Source organism: Stegodyphus dumicola, chromosome 1, assembly GCF_044657685.1.
Source record: "Stegodyphus dumicola isolate Sdum_Otavi_A_Nest chromosome 1, ASM4465768v1".
NCBI lineage: Eukaryota > Metazoa > Arthropoda > Arachnida > Araneae > Eresidae > Stegodyphus > Stegodyphus dumicola.
This window is the reverse complement of record NC_140768.1, coordinates 54302876-54325343: the sequence shown is the minus strand read 5'-3', so window position 1 is coordinate 54325343 and position 22468 is coordinate 54302876. Positions and strand designations below refer to the sequence as shown.

At 36.7% G+C, this 22468-nt stretch overlaps 1 protein-coding gene across 1 annotated transcript; it reads left to right on the top strand.

Moving 5' to 3' along the window:
• Nucleotides 1-9760: 9760 nt before the first annotated feature.
• LOC118187568 (uncharacterized) lies at nt 9761-21373 on the top strand. The gene is made up of 2 exons (XM_035357817.2): nt 9761-9853; nt 20926-21373. The coding sequence occupies exons 1-2, from the start codon at nt 9851-9853 to the stop codon at nt 21292-21294; spliced, it is 372 nt and encodes a 123-aa protein (XP_035213708.2). The 5' UTR covers nt 9761-9850; the 3' UTR covers nt 21295-21373.
• The last annotated feature ends 1095 nt before the right edge of the window (nt 21374-22468 follow it).

The window sequence follows — 22468 nt, the reverse complement described above, 5'->3', positions numbered from 1 at the left end:
TTATGGTGGTATAAATTTAAATTACGTTATAGAACATCATATCGTATCATAAACGGAGAATCCCATGATTTCTCAGTCGAATTATTTGAAGATTCAGGAGTTTATCCAGTGATGTATGTGGATGTCACCTAATGAGTCTTTTTCCTCTTGATGAAACAGCGGCCGAGCGACAAAGTCGCTGAACACTGGTAGTTCGGTACGAGGTTCGAATCCTGCGAACGGGCTGCATGTGCGTTTTAGTGGTTTACCCCATGTGCAAGGTGTATACGAACCAGTTTCCCTTAGAAAGTCCTCCACGAAGGCATCCCTTCCCTTAGGCAGATAGCCCTAGTGTGCTTTGCCATAATTAAATAAACCAAAACCTCTTGATGAAACCAGTCTTTTTTTTCCTCATACCTTCAAAATGTCTAGCCTCTAAAAACTGATAAAACCTCTGACCAAACAATGTTCAGCGACTTTACCACTCAGCCGTTTGTGGGTCTTTATGAAATGGAAGGCGATAACTTTATTTAAAATGATTGTCAGAATTATCAAGATGTTTCGAAAAGTTGGATGCTTTTTAATATACTTGCAGAATGCCTGAAGAAAAAGAGAAGAAAAATAAATTTTTGCGTAAAATTTAGTATTTGTATTTTTTTTTTAATCTTATGATATTTGATTCTTGCGATTTCAGAAATAAAATATTTGACTAAAATATGAATAACATTTTAAGAAACCAAATGTAGGATGATAAAATTGTGGAAAGCAATGGGCACAATGATAAAACTGTTTAAAGCAGTGTATGGCATGTCATCCTAAGTTAAAATGTAGGTTATACATCTCTTTTATTTATATATCTTTTCTGAACGGAACCTTGAAAGGCGTGTTAACTGTGCTTTACTGTATTTTCTCTTTTAATATAAGCAGTTTTCAAATTGCAGTTTCAAGCACACGTGTCTCATTAAAACGTGATCTTCCTTCATGAATTTTTGTAAACTGGAAACAAATGCAAAAAGTACTACTTTTCATATGTGCATTGTTTACCAAAGAAATAAATTATTAATGAGAAAATATTAATTTTTATACCTTTATTTTATATTTAATTCCTGGGTTGCGAAAAAAACCCCCTTGATGATGAAAAGGGGACAATTTATGAGAAACGTTTAAGACTGCTAGTGTATTGTATATATATATACAGACGCTCCTCAGCTTACAAACAACTTACTTTTCGAACGACGATTTTACCATGAATTTGTTCTTAAAATGTTACGAGGTTCGCTAGTCGTGTCTCCTCGCGATTTTCGTGATACATTTAAAATTTTAAATATAGTGCATTACAAAGAGTAATATATAAATAAATAAATAATGACCTTACTGACATTACATACCTTATATTATCGTCTTTGAAACATGTGTGGATGGAATGAGGATGGAGCTAGTAGATCTTTACATGGGTGGGGGTAGACATCGCCTTCTGGAGATTCATCTACAAGTAAAGAGGATATTTGTGATAAAGAGGCTGTATAAAACGTGGAAAGAGATGAGCTAGAAACATCGATTTCTGAAGAATTTTCATAAGAAAATAAGTATCTAAACTTGTTTTGAACAGGCATTCGTTTTCTTTAATTGCAAATAAGCACCGTATCACCCATCACAGCAGACCTGTCAGAATTTGGGTCTTTTTCGAAAACGTGAGGCTTCGCTCTCTTTTCAATCCAACACTAATTTTAAATATACCCAATTTTAAATATATTTACCATCGTGCATTTCTATACAGATTAAAATTATTAACAAAGATAGATCCTCTAAAAACACGTACTGTTTGAATTATTAAATTTTTTAAAGGATTTATAATTTGACGCACTTTTTAGTGTACTCAAATGGATACACATATTAAAAATTCTACAAAAATACAATTTTAATTTCAGATGTACAAAATACTATGGCAGTCAAGTATGACCCGGGCCAATGGGATGATTAAATATGTGGATTAGTCATATACTTGCAAATTACGTTGTTATTCAAAGGAATCTCTCTTTGAAGCAATGCGTCTTTCTTAAATTTTTTTCAAAGGAAGCTGTTTATTTCTTCTTCAGAAAGGGCCTTTGGCTAGATACGTATCCAATGTGAAAATCATATTTCTCCTTTGTGGAAACCGAGGTTTAAATCTGGATTATATCTGAGATATGGCAGCATATCCTGTTTTCCTGTACATGACAGATATTGTTCTTCATACTATCTATGAAAATGTGAAATGGTCGAAATCTAGGAGTATGAGATTCCGTTCTTACTAAAACCTTAAAGGTAATATTTTGTCCCACGGACCAAAATCTTTCATACATAATCACTGTTCTTAAAAGCGTTACACATGATTAATAAGATCAAGCTTTCATTGGTTTTCACATAATAAGTGAGCTTTAAAAAGCTGGAGATGGACTTCTATTTTCTTGGTTTGCTTATTTATTCATTGCAAGAAAAACACCCATCTTGCAATTTAAATCATACTTTGACTTACGCTACTGTTTCTTATTCTAATCACGTCTAGTTTCATTTAAGGTCTGTCAAACGCGTAGTAAATAACCTAATATTTGAACAAGTTCTAGACTATGCCATCTATGGTCAATAAATTTACTCTTCGGTATCAAATTGTTTAACATTAAGACAATAGAATGAAGTCCTTTTATTCAGTTTTACATTTAAAAGAAGTCAATAAGCGAGTAATTAATAAATTATTTTAAAATTTAAATTGTGGTCATTGAAACTAAACTGAATACCACAAGAAGTAACTAACGGCCAATTGATTAATATGAAACGTCCACACAAAATCATTAACATTTAGTCTTTTATATTATGTACAAAAATGAGAATGTGTGTCATTTCATATTAAATTATGAAATAAAAATAAGTGTTTTTTGGAACACTTTGCGCCCTTTTTAAAAAATTTTTATAGTTCACCACTGGTAACATGCGACGTCGTGCCGCAGGGGGTCATCATACGAAAATTCATGAATTCCGGATCATATGTGAATGCCATAGTAGTATATACTGCGTATAAAGCATGAAAAACCTGAATATGAGCAGATACTCTGAATATAGTTCATTAAATCTGGAAGTGCCTTAACTGGACACGGTGACACAGCAATACGAACATTTAGTTCTAATTTTCTTTCTTCCTTGTTTATGAATTATGAAGCTCTTCATTCCTTTTAATGAACGGCATAACTGAATAAGACATCTTTCCTAGGTAAAATGATGTTTAAAGCACAGGTGAAGCCAATTTTCATGTTTTAGTGTTTTAAGAATTGCTAAGATGGTGTCATATTAGCTCTAATAATAACAGCAACACAAAAACTAATTTTGAAATGAAAAGCTATCGTACAGTGTGAAATGCTGATTTTCCGCTCTTATCAAAATTTATTACACTTATTCATTCTATTTAAAATGTTATACCCAGCAGTGAATTATCATGTGTGAATCAATAGTGAACTATCATTATTTACCCGTACATGATGACATTGATATTTAATTTTCGAAAAATGACGCTCAATGCTGAACCTAAATTGAGTGTGGGTGGGGGGAAGAAATAAAACAAAAGGTGAAGCAGTGCGTATACTGTAAATGGTACAGAATAACTCGATAAAAGAAGGTACAGAGACTGCTTTGAGTGACAACATATTATTTTCTGCCTTGCTAGAAAGGTCTATGAAAGGTGAAGAAAAAGATATGGCGGATATTAATATTTCCAATATACTTTTATGCATACATGCCATATGAAAATATTTTATCCCCATTCTTAGCGATAGAAACTATTTCGGGAGCATTCCTTTCACGTTTCCATAAATGAAAGTGAAGAATATTCTTTTCAAATATAATTAAACTTGTTTTACATCTTTGTAGAGTTTAGTGTGCTTAGCAATCATCTAAAGTGTTTAAACGCTTGATAGACGTTAAGCGAATTATAAGAAAGTCTAAAGTAACAACTGAAACGTGAGACTGGTATAAAAGAACCTTTATTTAAAACTAAATAAGAAGAGAATGCATATCTTGTGCTTACAACTCAGCCAACCACTTGTGGCCAGGTAAGTTAACAATAAGTCAAATGTAAAATTTAAATTCAAATAAACTTGTAGCCGAAGGCTACACAATCAACTTAACGCGAAGTTGGCTCAAAAGTTAACTGGGGTACGATTCAACTATCGGGAGTTATAATGCAAGGCCAAAGACAAGAACTTTTATATCAATCTAGTAAGGCAGCCACGAGAGGCAGAACATGCTTTGTATTAAATTTCGACAAACTTTCCTTTAAATAAACGCGAATTAAATTTGCATTCTAGAAAAAAAAAACGGAACGAGCGTGGTAAAAGTGAAAGTACAGATCCAAAACATAAAATAACTAGGTAATTAACATAAAGAAACCTCACAGCTTTTAATGTTGATAAATCTCGATCGCTGATTTTCAGGTGCTACAGATAGCCATTGTGGTTATTTAAGTTAAACAAGAATTATATGTTCAAATGCTGGTAAAAGTTAGACGTATTCAGTATGTACTTTTTCTTCTTAGAACACAAATATAAAATTATATTTCTCGATTACTAGCCGTGCAAATATTTTCAGGAAAGCGCCTTTATTTTATAGAATTTTATTAAATTACACATAATATAGACAGGATTGCCTCATCTAGTGTGCAGGCAAGCCTCCACATGTACTTTAGACTAAAATATTTCGTTAATTAATTAGAGAAATTAATTGCATGCACTATAATATGTTATAAAGCAAATGTAAATGTAACTGCAACATGCAAATAAGGCAAATGCATTTTACATATTTTTATTCATTTCTTAAAGCACATTTAATCTTACGCAATAATAATTTTTAAACGTCATTGCTAAATTTATTTGTGAAAATTTGTCAATAAAGTGATAGGATAAACTTAAATGCTGAAATCTCTAGGCAGTTCTTACAGTAGTTATGGAATATAATTTCAAACTACTGTAAGATTATTTTTTCAAAATTATTTTTTCAATTGTTTTTTCAAAATTATAAAACACATACAATACCAATATCTATCTTCAGCCTTTATTGTTTCATAATACTTTCAGTATCCTGTTACTACTCACTTACTATCTGCATGCAAAAGGAATGAGGTATATGCAAAATATGTTATGTTTTAAATTCGACGAAGAACCTGACTTCTAATGCATTAATTCTCTTTTATGTATGGGAATTTTCCCTTTTTAGTGATTACTTTGATATAGAAAGTAAAAATTCGTTTATGGTACTATCGCTGTTTGACAAATGCTTTCATATTCCAGTAGAAAAGAAATATTTAGCTACTGCAGTCCAAAAAATACGTGAGCGGTATATGAACTACACTGCTGGCAATTAAAATAACAACACCATGAACACAAGTGATCGAGTGAAATACAAAAAAGATATTTATTTCACTTAAACAGTATGGCATGAAGACAAAATAATTAAATTTGTAAGCATTTTGAAGTTTCAGAGGGGTGCGAAATTAGCAGAAACAGCTGCCACCCCTGACAGCTAAATCGGCCCTAACCCCATTAAGCTGGTCAAACTGGGCTTGGATGACAAAAATGGGCAACTCATTCCATGCTGCTTCAAGTCTATGCCACACTTCATCAATCTTATTAGCGGGAGAGGGTGGCGGGCCAGTCTCTCAGCAACCCAAGATCAGATGTTTTCAATGGGTGACCGATCTGGAGACCGTGAAGTCGAATACCCTGTGTAGCAGTCGAATACCCTGTGTATCAAGGAAGGTCAGAACACACGTGGTCTTGTTTTATCTTGTTGGAACATGCCTTTAGGGGGCCTCGAATATAGCGCACAACCACTGCACGTAAGATGTCTGAAATGTACCCATCTGCGTTCAAATTACTATCGATCCGAACTAGAGATGTGCGTGTCATTTACTCAAAGCTGCCCATACCCTCAGACCAGTTGCAAGACCACTGTACCGATATCAAATGCAAGCAGCCGACCTGCGGTCTCGTCGGACACTCACGATACGTATACGGCTATCAGAATACTGCATGTATAACCCGGATTCGTTTGAAAAGGCTACATTGCGCCACTCCTGTACTCAGCTTTGTCATTTGCCGCACCAGAGTCGCCATCTCTCTCTGTGATGCATTGTCAAGGGAAGCCAAAGTAATGGTCACCCTGCTGACAGTCCACGCTGCTGCAAACGTCGACGCACCTTACGAGCTAATACTGAGCATGCTGCAAACATGCCCATTTCCTGACTAATGTTCCGTGTCGTGGTAGTACGGTTTTGCAGGGCTGACCTCATATGTCTGTCCCCTCTGGCGTTAATCATGGGAGGGCGTTGAGATCCTGCATGCCATTCAGTATGACCTTCAGCAATCCATTGGTTCCATATTTGCATGACAGTGTTTGGATGGCGACCAGTGCGACCGGCGATATCACGGAAAGATAATCTACACTTTCGATAGGCAACTATCCTGTCTCGGTCGAAATTCGAAATTTGTTGATAAGCATTTCTTCTTATTATTCGAGGCATAACACGATATTCTGAGAAAACTCCAACCTTACAAAGAACTTCCCGAATGAGAAATGACAAGCTGCATTTTGGAATTTTACGTATATTTTGGAAAATTCTACGAAAGGAAATATAATTAAAATCATTAGAAAACATTTCGCTTTCTCTAAAACGATTATATTACCAGGCAAATTAAATTACTCAATTTGTTTGGAGCTGCAAGCTACGTAAGGCAATTTTCACTCTGACATGACAATCAGCCTCTTTAATACGTAATTTCAAATAGAGGTTTTTCTAATAAAATACTGAGATGAATAAGATGCAACTATCGTTTTTTTTTTAAACGACAACTAAACTCAATCTGATAAATATCATTTAAATATTCAGCCGAAGAAAATAAGTAACGATTCTGACAATTTTAACTAATATTTAACCTATAATATGGACGATAGATTTATATTTATATGGACGACAGATTCATGGCTGAATCTTACCTGATATTTCAAATCATCCTATGAGCTAATAGCTGATATTTCAAGTTATTCAATATAGAAAATTATGCAGCTCCAAAAATTATGATTTAATTATTTTATATATAATTTGTTACTTAACTTTTCCTTAGTTGTCATATTGTAAGGATCTTAAGTTTTACTAACGTTTATTTTATTTTAAATCTTTACTATCACTTCTTATTTTCTACTTCCGGCCAGAATTAAAAGCTTTAACTTATTTATGCAAATTTGTTGGCGAACGCCAAGTACTTAAGTTGTGGCTTTTTGCCAAGCGAGAGAGAGGAAGGAGTTAGTCGAAGCAGGCCGCTTGCCTTAGCAGTTTTACTCGGTTGCTGGTTGCCTTCCAGGCCAGAGGTTTAATCCTCTTAATAATTTTAAACGTATTGTAGTGTTAACAGTTCTCTGTACTACATACGGCTTCCTGTTAATATACGGCCAATCTTCCACGTAGGCCCTTGTTTATTATTCCAAAGTTAAGTTAGAGTTTTGTTAATATTTTTATATTCTTACGTTCAGACCACAAGTGGTTGGTCTCTGTATTCCGAAGTACGGAAATTATTGTAAAGAGTGAAAAATAAAGGGTTTCGTGATCCTGTGTATTGTATCTTAGTAAGCTCCCTGTTCCGATTCAGGTTCTTGAATATTCCCCAAGCAAGTAAGGAGAAACGCTGAACCTGATAATATTAGATTTACGATTTCACATAGCATCAGAAATTTTTTCGTGAGTCGAAAACGGATTTTAATACTGCCAATATTTATCTTTAAGATGAGACAAATTTTAACTCAATGAAATATCAAATAAACCACCACTACAGAAAGACTATTTAATTCAAGTTCTATTTAATTTATCTCTTTAGACATGAAAAAAGTTATAAGGTATATCTCCCGCTTTCGTAGCGTGCCTTCGTGGTGTAACGGTAGCACGCTGGGCCGGTATTCTAGAGGTCCGTGGTTCGATTCCCTGCGAAGGCGGGTGCATATTTTTCATCTTTTCTGCTTCCAATTAACCTAATGACTCTACAAAATAAAAAAATAAAAAAAAAGAGCAGCTGAAATTCCAAGCCATTTGCGCGATGAAAGCAACAACAAATGGTAGTAATAATGCAAAATGAATTTAAAAAAGTAATACGTTTAATATTTGTCTCAGATTCAGTTCGGAACAAACTCGCGTAAAACCAGAAGCACAATGGCAAACTGCAAGAAGAAAAAAAAAAAACATGCCACAATCAAAAATCAAATAAGAAATCCACATTTTTTGTTGCATCGTTGATTAAAAAATAACACGTTTAAAATTATATTATAAGGTATTTCTTCCACTTCCCTAGCGTGCCTTCGTGGTGTGACGGTAGCACGCTGGGCCGGTATCCTATAGGTCCGTGGTTCGATTCCTGGCAAAGGCGTTGTTAATTTTTCATCTCTCCGGCCTCCAAAAAATATCCTAATGTCTCTACAATATATTATATAAAATTTAAAATTATGTAATATACATACTTATATATATATATATATATATATATATATATATATATAAATACGAAAGTAGAAAGATAATACGAACAAGAGAGACCTATGTGGTCAAGAATTTTGCGCATTGAGCTACAAAATTTTAAAATAATTGCAAAGAAGAGGTAATTTTAATGATACTGCAAATCCTGAGTAAAATAGTTACACCATGTAAAAACAACTATACAGTACTAAAGAGAGGTTTTTTTTTTTTTTTTTTTTTTTTTTTGTTTTTGTATGTTATTCATTCCGAACTGAACACGAGCTGAATTTCAAACGTATTTTTTTATTTTATTTTGCATTATATATATATATATATAATATGTGCATGCATATATTTTCATGCTATATATATCATGTCTTATGAATGTATACACAGTTTGAATGGCTAAATTAGTTTTGAAAAAAACTTAGCTATTACAACTTGGATTTTAAGATATTATTTTATGGCTAAATTATTCTTTCTCTCTCTCTCTCTCTCTATATATATACATATAAATATTATACCTTTACAGTGTATGATATGAAGTAAACGATTTGTAACATAACCAGTTTTCATGTTTAACAGTGATTTTTAACCGTGTTTTACAATGCATCATGTTAAAAACTGGATCTTAATCACTGACCATTGCTACCCAGTGGTGGTTGGTGGGAGGAATTTCAGTTTGCCATCTCTGTATTCTCTCAGTCGTCACTGAAAGGTTTTTGAGAATGAGGGATAATCGAGGTTCTGTTGTAAAATATCATTTTATTTTACCGCATTTTTTCTATATTTTTAACAATATGCTTCTACTATTCTTAATTCCAACCTTTTATAGAACATTTCATAAACTTCAGATGATAAGGTCTAATTCACAATACTACTCATTGTTACTACTAATGACTAAAACCGATGCTAAATAAAAAATTAATTTCTTACAGTCTTTATACTTTTTCGACTATCATAATCTTTTTATGATCTCATGAATTCAGTAAGTCTGTTGTAAAAAATTGAAGCTGTGAATTCAGTATATTATAATATATTTTTACCCAAATCATTTTATATTAAGTGTTTAAGCGGGCTGAAATCGACTCGTTTAATTACTGTGTTAAGGCAAAGCGTAAATCGGTCGCTTGTCACATTTCCATGGTACGAACTCATTGAACCAGTAAAGACCAAGCACGTCGATATTTTTTAGATTATGCTCTCATTACCTTCACCCGTTAAATAAAGGTATAAAAGGCAAAGATGCCGGAGAGCAATTCAAAATTTCGAAAACCTCTGAGCAAGTTGCGATTTACAAGTAGCTGCATTGTCCTCTTTTGAGAGAGTTTCTAAGAAACTTTTGAGAAAATGGTAAGTTACAGTGTGTCATTTCATAAATCCTAAGCTTTGATGGAATTTTAAAAATGCATTTTGTTGCTAAAATGTCTTTTGTTAAGGATAGAAATTAGATTTTAGGCGGTAATCCCGTATAGAATAAAAGATTGCATTCTTCTTTGATAAGATTGCCAGAAATTTTAAATTAACAACAATGAAAGCTCTAAAGTAGTTCTTCATTTGAGACTTCTATCATGCACTAATAAAGCTAAATACAGTAGTTTAAGCAGTAGAGAAGAGTTAAAAAAAGGAATATTTGCTTGGCGGGTAGTAAAGAGGAAGTATTTTAAATGTCAGATTCTAGAAGTATAGTTCGCTAGATATACGTATTCCCCAATTTAACTATTGAATAAACTGATCCAATTATCAAAACTTTCACCAAGACTTTTGTTTTTCGGGATTGAAATATAGAGAAAGAGAAAACTATCTTTTTTCATACATTTATTACACTAAGGAAGAACAAATGAAACAGAACTAAAAGAATATTGTCAGAGATATTCAACTTGGTTAGTTTAAAAAAAAAAGGAGGTAAGAAAACACAGATCTAGACATACTAAGGTGTAGGCTGAAATGTTTTAAACTGAAAAATGGCAAAAGAAGTTTTTATGGTGCTGCAAAATTTCTCATGTTATTCAGAAATTTTTTAGAAAATAAACGGTTTCTTGTTGCAGTTGTAATTTAGAGGTGTCCTTTTTCCTGGTTAAAAACAATGTATATTTTTTCCTTGAGAAAATTAAAGGCTTACTTTGCATTGCTAATGGTCGAAATACTATTTTAATTTCAGTTTAAAAATTTTCTCTTCTACAAACAACAGTGCTAACTTACAGTAACTCATAATAAAATGAAACCCTTCAATTTATATTTCACACGAATTTTTCTTTTGATAAGTTGATCATCTTAATGAAAAGGGTTATCTGTAATGACGGTTTTAAATTTTACTCTATTCAATTCATCGTATTCAAAGTTCTTAGAATTAGTTAAAGAAACATTAAGTAAAAATACAGTATTATTAATGCACTTAAATAGCAGATTCTCGATTTCGTGAATGCATACGCACCACGAAAAAGGCTCGTAAGATAAAATTACATAAGTAGAAATAGCAATAAAAAGATTAAAATGGATTGAGGATCAATGTGGTAGTTCGTAAAAATGTATAATTTATAGATTGAAGATTCGAGAATACTGTGTAGAGACATTAGGTATAGTTTTGGATGCAGGAAAGATGAAAAATATGCAACCGCCTTCGTCGGGAATCGAACCACTGACCTCTGGAATACCGGCCCAGCGTGTTACCGTTACACCACGATGGCACGCTAGGAAAGTGGGAGAAATACCTTATGTACTCCACTTTTTAAAGGACGACTAGGGTTTTAGGGGACCTAGTCGCCAAATCCTGGGTGTGGAGAATTATCATCCACAACCCTTTTAGTTGGGGCGCCACTTCTAGAGCCATTAGGATTTTTTTTAAAGCAGGAGTGATGAAAAATTAGCAACCGCCTTCGCCGGGAATCGAACCACGGACCTCTGGAATACCGGCCCAGCGTGCTACCGTTACAACACGAAGGCACGCTAGGAAAGTGGGAGAAATACCTTATAACTGTGTTAGAAAAATTCACGAATAAATGTTAAAATTTTATAGCAATTAAAATATTAAAAATTAGAAAAATATATTTTACACCTAGTTTTCTTGAATGCTTATGTTGAATGAGAGCGCTTCTTAAACTTTCTTATACTTGACTTCTATTTATCATTAAGATTTTTTGCGGCTCCAGGTATTAAAAGAAAGGCATAAAAATAATTTTTTTCTCATTACGTATTTGTACTTTAGTAAATATTATGCATATGAAAAGTAGAAGCTTTTGGATTGGTTTCGAGTAATACAAAAAATAATGAAAGAAGAGCACGTTTTAATGAGACATATGTGCTTGGTTTTTTTCCTTGCATAGGAAATTTAATCTTCGTGCAAAACTGTCATTACTGGACATAAAGCACCGTCACCGTTCTTGAGCGTTGAACAATATTTAGATTTAGAAAGTGTTAAAGCAAAAAAAGGAGTTTCAAATAAAGTATGTGGTGTTGAATGGCATAAGAACATTTACTGCCATTTGAGAAACTGTGGGAAATTCAGTTCCATCAGTCAACGATTTTTGTGGAAACTCAATTTTAACGTCTGAGTCACTCGACTAATGAGCATATTCCTCTTAGGCTTTATATAGGAGATGATTGATCTCATTAATGCCAATCAAAAATAGTTTTTGAAACCAAGATAACTTTTTAAAAACAAAATTCAATATAAAGCATTTGAAAAGTCGAATCCCCTGTATTGGGTTCATAGGATTATTAAATGATCTATAAAACTTTTGCGATTAAAGTATTACAATTATTCTCCCCATTATAACATTTTCGGTAGTCGAAAACATTTCGGATAAATCATTTTCCATACAATTCTTGTAAATGTTGATTTTATCATTCGCAGTTAATATATTGCTATTTTTCCTTGAAGAGGTAAGTTGAGATCGTTTATTTTCTCAAAAATATCCGAGAAAGGGCACAACTTTTATGATTTATTTTGGAAAAGGGTAGAAAGGTTAGATTATTCAAGTAAAGATACTAAATTTTCACAAATAAGTAAATAAAATTAAATGAAAGTCCATATAAAATTCAATACATGTGTAGAGACATTAGGCTATATTTGAAAGCAGAAGAGATGAGACAGGTGACAGGTGACGGAGGACGGGGACGCCTGGTGTTTAACAGAGGTAAACAGGCATATGTCCCGCGCCCTCCCCTATCTACCGGAGGTTTATTGAGATCTTAAAAGATTTATTACATTGCCATACAGGGGCAGATGATAGATACATTGGCTATTTATATTGTATTACAGATTTAGGTTTGCAAGGTATACGTTACATAACATACTGGTTACACATTTAAGAAAAAAAAAAAAGAAAAGAAAAAGAAAAAAAAAATATTAACATAACACATACATGACATGACACATAAATACTATTAATAAAGAAGGTACATGCGCTTAGCAGAAGGAAGATACTGTATTTCCTTAGATGCAGAGGAGTACTTACATTCACTTAAGACCCTGAATTAGTGGGGTTGGCATAGGTCTTGCCCCAGGGCGGTTATCTGGCTGATTATTCTGCAGATGGTATTCACTGTGCCTTTGTTATTAACGATGAATCGTTTGAAGGCTATTTGGTTGTCTGCTGGCAAGTGGAGGTGATTATCCTCCGTGAGCGGGCATTCAAAGATGTAATGGTCTGGAGTTCCGAGCGACCCACAGACGCACAAGCCTGTATGAGAGATACCAAATCGCTCAAAATAGGTGGGAAAAGGCCCGTGCCCCGAGATGTAATTAGTGATGGGAGGTATGGAGTATTGGCGCTCCGTTTTCACTCTAGGCAGAAATAAATTGGTTCTGCGACCCGTATCACAGGTCTCCCATTCAGCTTGCCACTTCTGCAGACCTTTTTCCTTAAGAGTTCTCTTGAGATACGAGGGTGGCGCTGGAATAGTTACCAGGTGTGCAGCTATGTTGCTTGCTGCCTCCTTTGCCAGTTGGTCAGCTGTCTCATTACCCTCGTTGTTAACGTGTGCCTTAGTCCATATTAAATTTACAGTTAGTTGAGGATGTGATTGTAGAATATTCTGGAGGTCCGCTACCAATGGGGAGGTGTGGTTATGGTTGACTAGGGCGAATAGCGTTGACATGCTATCTGTAAACAGCATTGCATCGGTGATCCCGCTGTCAATTGCATGCTGAATCGCAGTGGTAATGGCTATGACTTCAGCCTGGAATGTACTGTTTATTGGTTGAAGATGCCCCTTCCACTCGATTTCCTTGCATCCTCCGTGGTACAGGACGAAGGCACTACCTGTACCCTCGTCGAGCTTGGATCCATCTGTATAGTACTGCATTGGGTACCGTGGATCCTGTATTGTAATTTGCTCGTCACTTCTGCTGACGTGAATCCTTATATTTCTTCCCTTGTGCGCAGGGTGCGTCTCCAGGGTATTCTTTGGATGCTCATACTGAACTGGACTATAAGTGTTTCCGTAGAAGGTAGCTTCCTTCTTTAAATGGATAACAGTAGCGTAAGCAGCTTCAGTTTCTGCGCGTATGTGCAGTGGCATTAGACCAGATAATACCACTGCTGCACTAGTGGCCGTTGTTCTGTAGGCCTTACACAAGAGTAAGGCGTAAGGTCGTTGTATAATTCCCAGCTGTTTGACTTTTCTACCACTCATCGGATTGGCCCATATTGCTGAAGCGTAAAGGGCTATTTTCTCTGAGACTGTAAGATAAAGAATTTTCTGTATGTGGGGATTTTGACCCCAGTTTCGCCCCTGAAATAGGCGGGCTTTTCTTGCTATTTCGGAAGTTCGCTGTTTAATACTTTGGAGGTGGGGAATCCATGTTAATTTGTTGTCCCACAGAAGGCCAAGGTACTTTAAGGTGTTATTGATTTTAATGTTCCTCTGCATTAATTTGATGCATGGTTTGCGTCTCAGGTTGGCTCTTTGCTTCGGTATGATCAGGGCACAGGACTTTTCAGCAGATAGTTGAAGTTTAAGTTTGCCGCAGAGTTCTGCAAAGAGTGCACAAGACTCGGTGCCATTCTTCTCAAGCTCGTCGCGGGTTCTTCCTTGTACTAACAGTGCGGCATCGTCAGCGTAGGCGACGATGGACGTATGTCTTGGCCATGTGGCCTCCAGGATGGCGTTGAAAGTAATTGTCCAAAGAATCGGTCCCGCACACGAGCCTTGCGGACAGCCCCTTTCTTGGTGTTTAGTAGTAACTCCGTTGTTATGAGTTATTAGTAGACTTCTGTCCTGCAGGTAGTGGCAGAGGACGCTGTAGAGATTGATGGGGCAATGCGCTTTCCTGAGTGCCTGCTTGATTGCTGGCCACCAGAGTGTATCAAAGGCACTCTGGAGGTCCAGCGAGATGAAGGCGGTGTGCAGGTTGCCTGATCTATTCCTTTGTATTTCCTCCAAGATAGCGTGCAGAGCATGAGTGGTGGATTGTCCAACTCTAAAGCCGAATTGTCTATTACTGAGATAGCGGCTGCGATGAAGGTGAAATCTGAGTCTATTGACTATTAACTTCTCATATATCTTCCCTAGGGAGGATAGAAGGCATATTGGCCTGAAGGAGCGCGGATTTTCTGTATCTTTATTCTTTTTTAAGAAGAGGACGACTTGTCCCTCTTTAAAGACGCGAGGGAAAACTCGATGGTGCAAGAGCTGATTGAAGAATTTAGTAAAGAAGGATGGTCTTGCCTTGTAGGCTATTCTAAGGATGTTATAATCGATGCCATCGGGTCCCGGTGCCTTTTTGAGAGGGAGATGGCGGTAGATCTGTCTGATTTCTGAGTCACTGAAGGGCTCGTCGGCTGGAGTTGCTGGAGGTGTTGAGTCTGCACGTATCTCCCTTTGCTCTGTTGTGTCCTGTGTTGGATCGTCATTCGGGAACAGTGCGTCTAAGTAGGTGGCAGCTGTGGCTCCTGCGATGTCTGTTGTAAGAGAGGGGTGGGCGAAGATCTGTGATGGCTGGTAGATTTTATTAGTCGACAATTTATGGAGGACGCTGTATGGATTGTTATTCTGCGTGCAAAAAGTTCTCCAACTTGTTATCTTTGCTGCGAGGATGTTCTTTTTGTATGATGCCCTTTCCTTACGGAAAATTGAAAGGTAGTGCATTTTTGTGTCCTCGTCGGTTGCTGTTCTTATTCTGCGCCTTAGAGCACGACATTTCTGACGCTGTTGCCTGAGTTCTTTACTCCACCATGAAATGCTGTGCCGTTTCTTGGCAGCTCGCGTTGGAAGCAAATTTGAGCATATGGTCTTAATATTATCCAGAAGATGTTCTGTAAATTCTTCCATCTCGTCTTTGCCGTTGTAGGCTTCTAGTGTCTCCTGTTCTGCTGTTAATAAAGTAGAGAAGGCTGCTGTCAGAGGACGGATTTTGACTTTTGGTAACTTAAAGCGCTTTAAAATACAGATGTTGGTGTCACAGTTGATTGTGAAGGTTATGTAACGGTGATCCGAGCAGCTTAGTTCGTCGCTAACTTTCCAGTCCTGTACTTGCGATAGAGCCGTTCCTGTTGCCAGGGTGACATCTGGCCAACCTTTGCAGTACGTATTATCAAAGGTAGGGGGTGCGCCGCTGGTATTGACCAAATGTAGGTCGTTTGCTGTTAAGTAGTCCTCTAGCGCTTGTCCCTTGGGAGTGATATCTTGGTATCCCCAGTTTACATGATGCGCATTAAGATCACCCCCATAGACTTGTGGCGTTGAATGGCATTTAGATCGGACGTACGTTGCGTTTGGTACGAAATTGTCGATGGAATCTGTTGGGGAGGAGTACGCAGATATAAGAATCAGTTGTGCATTTTTGAGCACAATTAAAACGGCAACAAAGTCTCTGTCCTGTTTAATTAGCAGCGGATTCCAGGCTGGGTTACAACATATTAGACCCGCTCTTGGTGCTTGATCTTGGTTCCTTGCTTTTGACTGGAAGACCTGCCATGCTATAGGGAAACCTGCAATGCGTCCTTCCTGGCAGTACGGCTCCTGGATCATCAGGAAGTCTACAGAATGCTCCGTTGCATGTTGTATCGCCTGTGCTGTAGCAACTTCTGCTCTTTGCAGGTTTATTTGTGTGCAGCGGATTATCTGTGCTGTCGTAGGGTTATTTGATACTGTGGGTATCGGTTGATTATTACTTGTTGCTATTAGTTGGCTGTTAGTACGCTGTGCTGCGTTGTTGCCGTTCAATATATCGTGCGTATGTCGGGCATGAGGCTGTGTATGCTGCATGCGCGGTATTGATTTTACCACGTGTTCTGAAATTAAAATCGGCACAGTTGATGCAGGTTGGTCTGCTGGCTCTGCATTCCTTAACGCTGTGACTTCCTGAGCAGAAGGCGCAATGTTGCTGGAATTTACATTCACTTTGTAGGTGTCCGAATGCCTGACATCTATAGCACCGTCGCGTATTAAAATATTCTGAGATTCTGTAGACTCTCCATCCGAAGCTGATCTTTTTGAGTTGCGTAAGCTTGTCGTATGCCGCAGGTTCGCATTGGATAATCCACTTTGTTCCATTTCGTCCTTCTTTTAGTCTGTACAGAACCTTTGCTGTGGACTTTGTAAGAGCAAATTCTGAAGCTAGAGTCCTTTCGACCTCCTCCCTCTGTACTTCTGGCGGTACAGCGTGAATTGCAACCTTAGGATGCCTTTTTTCCGGGAGTTTCGTCTGTACAAGTTTTTGACCTTCTTCACTGCCCAATGTATTGGCTAGTTTAGAGAGGTCTTCTTTTGTGGGGCAATCTACTGCCAGTCCTCCTTTTTGGATTTTCCTTATTGCATTAACTATAACTCCTAAGGTAGCAAGGGGGAATTTTTCATTCAAGGTGGCTTTTAGATCTTTGCCTGTTCCTTTGGCGTCTTGGGCCGGATAGATCAGCAGAGTATGGGTTCTGGGTTTTCTAGACTGGCTGGGCTTCTGAATCAGCTTTGCTGCCTCCGCAAAAGATCTTGGGATGGGAACCTGGGGAATTACAGCTGTTTCTACGTCAGTGAAAGGGCTTGGTGCTGCTGAATCACTTGGTCCTGCGTTAGGTTGGAAGTGCGCTAAGCCGCAACAGACGAGGATAGATGTGTTTGTGCCTGCCTCGTGTGTTGGCGGTTTTGGACTGAAATCTGGCCCTTCGAGTGCCAACCCTTTTAGCACTTCCAGTGAATCCTTGAGCCTGTTCCTTAAGACTTGGGAAAGAACGTGTTTGCCTCCTCGATAAGTGTCGGCAATTAGACTGATGTCCCTTGCTAGAGCTGCAATTCGCTCTTCGCGTGTAAGCTCAGACGTCAATAAGGCCTCCGTATCCAAGTTATCTTGTGAGGTAGTTCCTGCTTTATCTGATAAAGTTGTCGGACGTGTCATGTCAGAGTGGAACACAGCACTGAGCAATTATGCGCTGAACACTAAAAGACTAGCACTTAGCACTTCGAGATGACACTTGCGTCACACTTGGTGAACTTATAACACTTGACACACTTTAACACACTTTTAGCACTATTGCACGATTGTGCCTCTCTGGGTATCTTGGCAGACAGACTTCTCTGTTCTTCATCTGATATTAATTAGTTGAAATCTAATAATTGTTATCCACGGTAAATGTATTTCTAACTTTGACACACACACTTGCACTATATAAACACTGCACTGCACTGAATTCTGCTATTTATTTCTAACTTTGACACACACACTTGCACTATGTAAACACTGCACTGCACTGAATTCTGCTATTTATTTCTAACTTTGACACACTGCACTATGTAAACACTGCACTGAATTCTGCTATTTATTTCTATCTTTGACACACACACTTGCACTATATAAACACTGCACTGCACTGAATTCTGCTATTTAATTCTAACTTTGACACACACACTTGCACTATGTAAACACTGCACTGCACTGAATTCTGCTATTTATTTCTAACTTTGACACACACACTTGCACTATGTAAAAACTGCACTGCACTGAATTCTGTTATTTAATTCTAACTTTGACACACACACTTGCACTATGTAAACACTGCACTGCACTGAATTCTGCTACTTATTTCTAACTTTGACACACATACTTGCACTATGTAAACACTGCACTGAATTCTGTTATTTATTCTAACTTTGACACACACACTTGCACTATGTAAATACTGCACTGCACTGAATTCTGCTATTTAATTCTAACTTTGACACACACACTTGCACTATGTAAACACTGCACTGCACTGAATTCTGCTACTTATTTCTAACTTTGACACACATACTTGCACTATGTAAACACTGCACTGAATTCTGTTATTTATTCTAACTTTGACACACACACTTGCACTATGTAAATACTGCACTGCACTGAATTCTGCTATTTAATTCTAACTTTGACACACACACTTGCACTATGTAAACACTGCACTGCACTGAATTCTTCTACTTATTTCTAACTTTGACACACACACTTGCACTATGTAAGCACTACACTGCACTGAATTCTGTTATTTATTCTAACTTTGACACACACACTTGCACTATATAAATACTGCACTGCACTGAATTCTGCTATTTAATTCTAACTTTGACACACACACTTGCACTATGTAAACACTGCACTGCACTGAATTCTTCTACTTATTTCTAACTTTGACACACACACTTGCACTATGTAAGCACTACACTGCACTGAATTCTGCTAAGTCCAATAAATAGAGGAAAAAAATGTATCTCCGGATCTAATTATCGGAATGACATCAAATTTGGAAACTTCTGTCCGCGAAGGTGAAGTATGAGTAATGGCGTTGGTCCCAGATTGGTGCGTCGAGTTGTTCTTTAATTACTACGTTGAATAAAATAACCCACTTGATAAAAATTCGCCGTTGTGAATGACCTTCGCGAACTTCCTGCAGCTCGCGGGGGGGGGGGCGAAACGATTTCCTTCAACGGTCGAAAAGTGCTTGCTGAGCGAAAATTCGCTACCTTATATTAGTAAATTAATTATAATTCATCAATCATCCAGTTTGCCGATTGAGATTATTAATAGAAAGCTGAAGTAATCCTCTTTCCAATGATACCAGTATTGGACTGCTGCGACTTCAGATGGCTTCCTAATGCAGTTGTGAAGATGGAATTCACGTCGAAAATGGCGTCAAGGAACGCTGATTAATGTTCAAAATTTGTAAAATCCACAGTTAACGAACTAATAGTCGTATACGCATAAAATTGATATCCAGGTATTCCTGAGGGTATACGCTATTACGTGACAACTACTTTTGCGTTCGTAGAACGATTATTGCCGCTGCTGTAGATCAAAACGACGGAGCGCTATCCGAGCGTGGCTCAGTACGTACCATGACGTGATAGGCCAGGTAGAGAACTGTCAGAAGAGATGAGAAATGAGCAATGAGGAATCGAACCACGGACCTCTAGAATACGCGCCAAGCGTGCTGACCACTACACTACGAGGGCATGCTAAGACGGCGGGAGAAATACCTTATATACTTCCCCTTTTAAAGGGCGACTCAATCGCCAAATCCTGGGGCTTAAGAATCACCACCCACCACCTTTTTTTAGTTCGTGCGCCGCTGTAGAGACATTACATTATTTTTGAAAGCAGGAGAAATGAGGAATGAGCAATGCCCTCTCCGGGAATCGAACCACGGACCTCTCGAATACGCGCCGAGCGTGCTGACCACTGCACTACGAATGCATGCTAAGAAGGCGGGACAAATACCTTATACATGTAGCTTGATTCTTTTGTTGTACGAATCCATTTCATTTGTCCAAGAGTTTTGAAAACCGCGAATATAAAGCTCTCTCTTTTTAGTGGTCATTTGATTAAATATGTAGATATGAATTCTCACAGTATTTATACAAACAAAATATGAGTTTTCACAATAAAACGTGTCGTGAAGTTAAAAAGTAACCTATAGCGCACAACGTGCATCAATCTAAATTCTATTTTCGATTAAAATCATACTCGATACTCGTGTGTCGGAGCGACGAACCGAACGAAAAGAGAGAAACTGCCTCTGGAGAAACTGAAGCGTGAGGTGGGTTAGTGCAGAAAAGAGAGACAAGTCGATCTTTGTAGAGTGATGTAGAGTGCCACTGAGTAGAGTAGAGTAGAGTGATGTAGAGTACCGCGTGGCCAAATCTGGCATGCATACCATAGGTGGCCGACGTCTCATGTAAACATTTCCACCGGGAATAAATTTAATTTTCATAAATGTACAATTAATTCATGCTGAACTCAGACAAATTAGAGAGTTTGGCTTTTCTTATTGCATATCGCAAAATTATAATTTCTTAATTTAACCTTTCCTTGTTGTTTTTGAAAGCAGTTGCCTTTGACAATACAGAGATTCCCCCTAAACTAAAAATAGAAGAATTAATATTCTCCTCAGGAAAACTTAACTGTATTTCAAGAAAAAATTTTCTTACCTTTGTTATTCTTATCTTTGCCATTTCAGAGACTTTCAGTTCTGTTTTTCGTAACTCTCTGCCTTGTCCTTCTCTTTACGTACACTCATGGTGACCCTGAGACTGCAGTTACTGATATAGAAGCTCGTCACCACCACCACCATGGACATCATCATGGGCATCACCACCATCATGGGCATCATCACCACCATGGGCATCACCACCACCACGGGCACCACCACCATCATGGCCACCATCATCATCATCATCATGGCCATCATCATCACCATGGGCACCATCACCACCATGGTCATCACCACCATCATGGTCATCACCACCATCATGGCCATCACCACCACCACGGACACCACCATGGACACCATCATCATCATGGTCATCATCATGGACACCACCACTAAGGAGACAACAAAACTTTTCTGAAATCGCACATAATGTAATTTTAATTTATTTATTGAGGAAATAAATAAATGATTTAAGTTAAAAGTGAGTTGAATTATTAGCTTGCTAAGTATTCATTGTCACTGAATTTTCATAAAGTTGCGTTTTCATTGCATCTTCATTTTGTTGAAAGGGTTAAAAATCTAATAACTTTAATGTGCATTTTAGTTAAACCTGTTAAAATTACATATTACAGGCACATATATACAAATAATGCCCCTCATTATAACATTACTGATACAGTTATTCAGATTTTTAATTATTCATTTGTTTTTTAGCATTTATTAAGATGACTGTTTAACTATAAGCATATTTGAATTAAATAAAAATATAAGTATATCCTAATCTTAAGTAACAGAATTTAGTGTTAAGTTAAATATGTAATCACCTTCTTATGAGAAAAATTATGCTAATTTCTATAAAAGAGAATATTTTTATTATTTTAGTCAGCAGGAAAATTTCACTAGACACATTGAGTTTTTTAAATCTTCATATGCTTGGTAGATAAGTAACTCATTACAGAATAAACAAAATTCAACCTAAGAAAAAAATCCTAATAGACTTGTAGGAAGCTGGACATATCATGTAGGTATTTTGTTTTCATTTGAATCGTATGCATATTCTATTTTTATTTGAATCGCATGTATATTCTATTTTCTTTTGAATCATATGCATATTATATTTTCATTTGAATCGTATGCTTATTATGTTTTATTTTAATATTGAGTTTTAGTTATATTAGATGAACAAATGGCATTCGCTTTAAACAACCGTTTCATTTTCTTTAGAAAGGCTCGAACTTCAAGTTTTAATACATAAAACTGGAATACATTTTATTATTTGATTACCATATATATGAAAGATGAAAATACGTTAAAATGAAATTCAGAAATCTTCACAAAAATAATTAGCAAAATCGGAACTAGCTTTAACAATTTTAATACAAAATGTAAAATTATGTAACGGTTTCCCCTTACCTTATACTTCTCTGCAGCATTCAGTTATGATATATTTTGATGTTAAATTACTTTTTGGTAGTGTTTTATTTAATGGAGTATTAAAGTACCCTAAAAGAAGATTTACAATTATTCCACTTCACTCGCACTGAAATGCTACTTCTATCAGTGAAGCTTC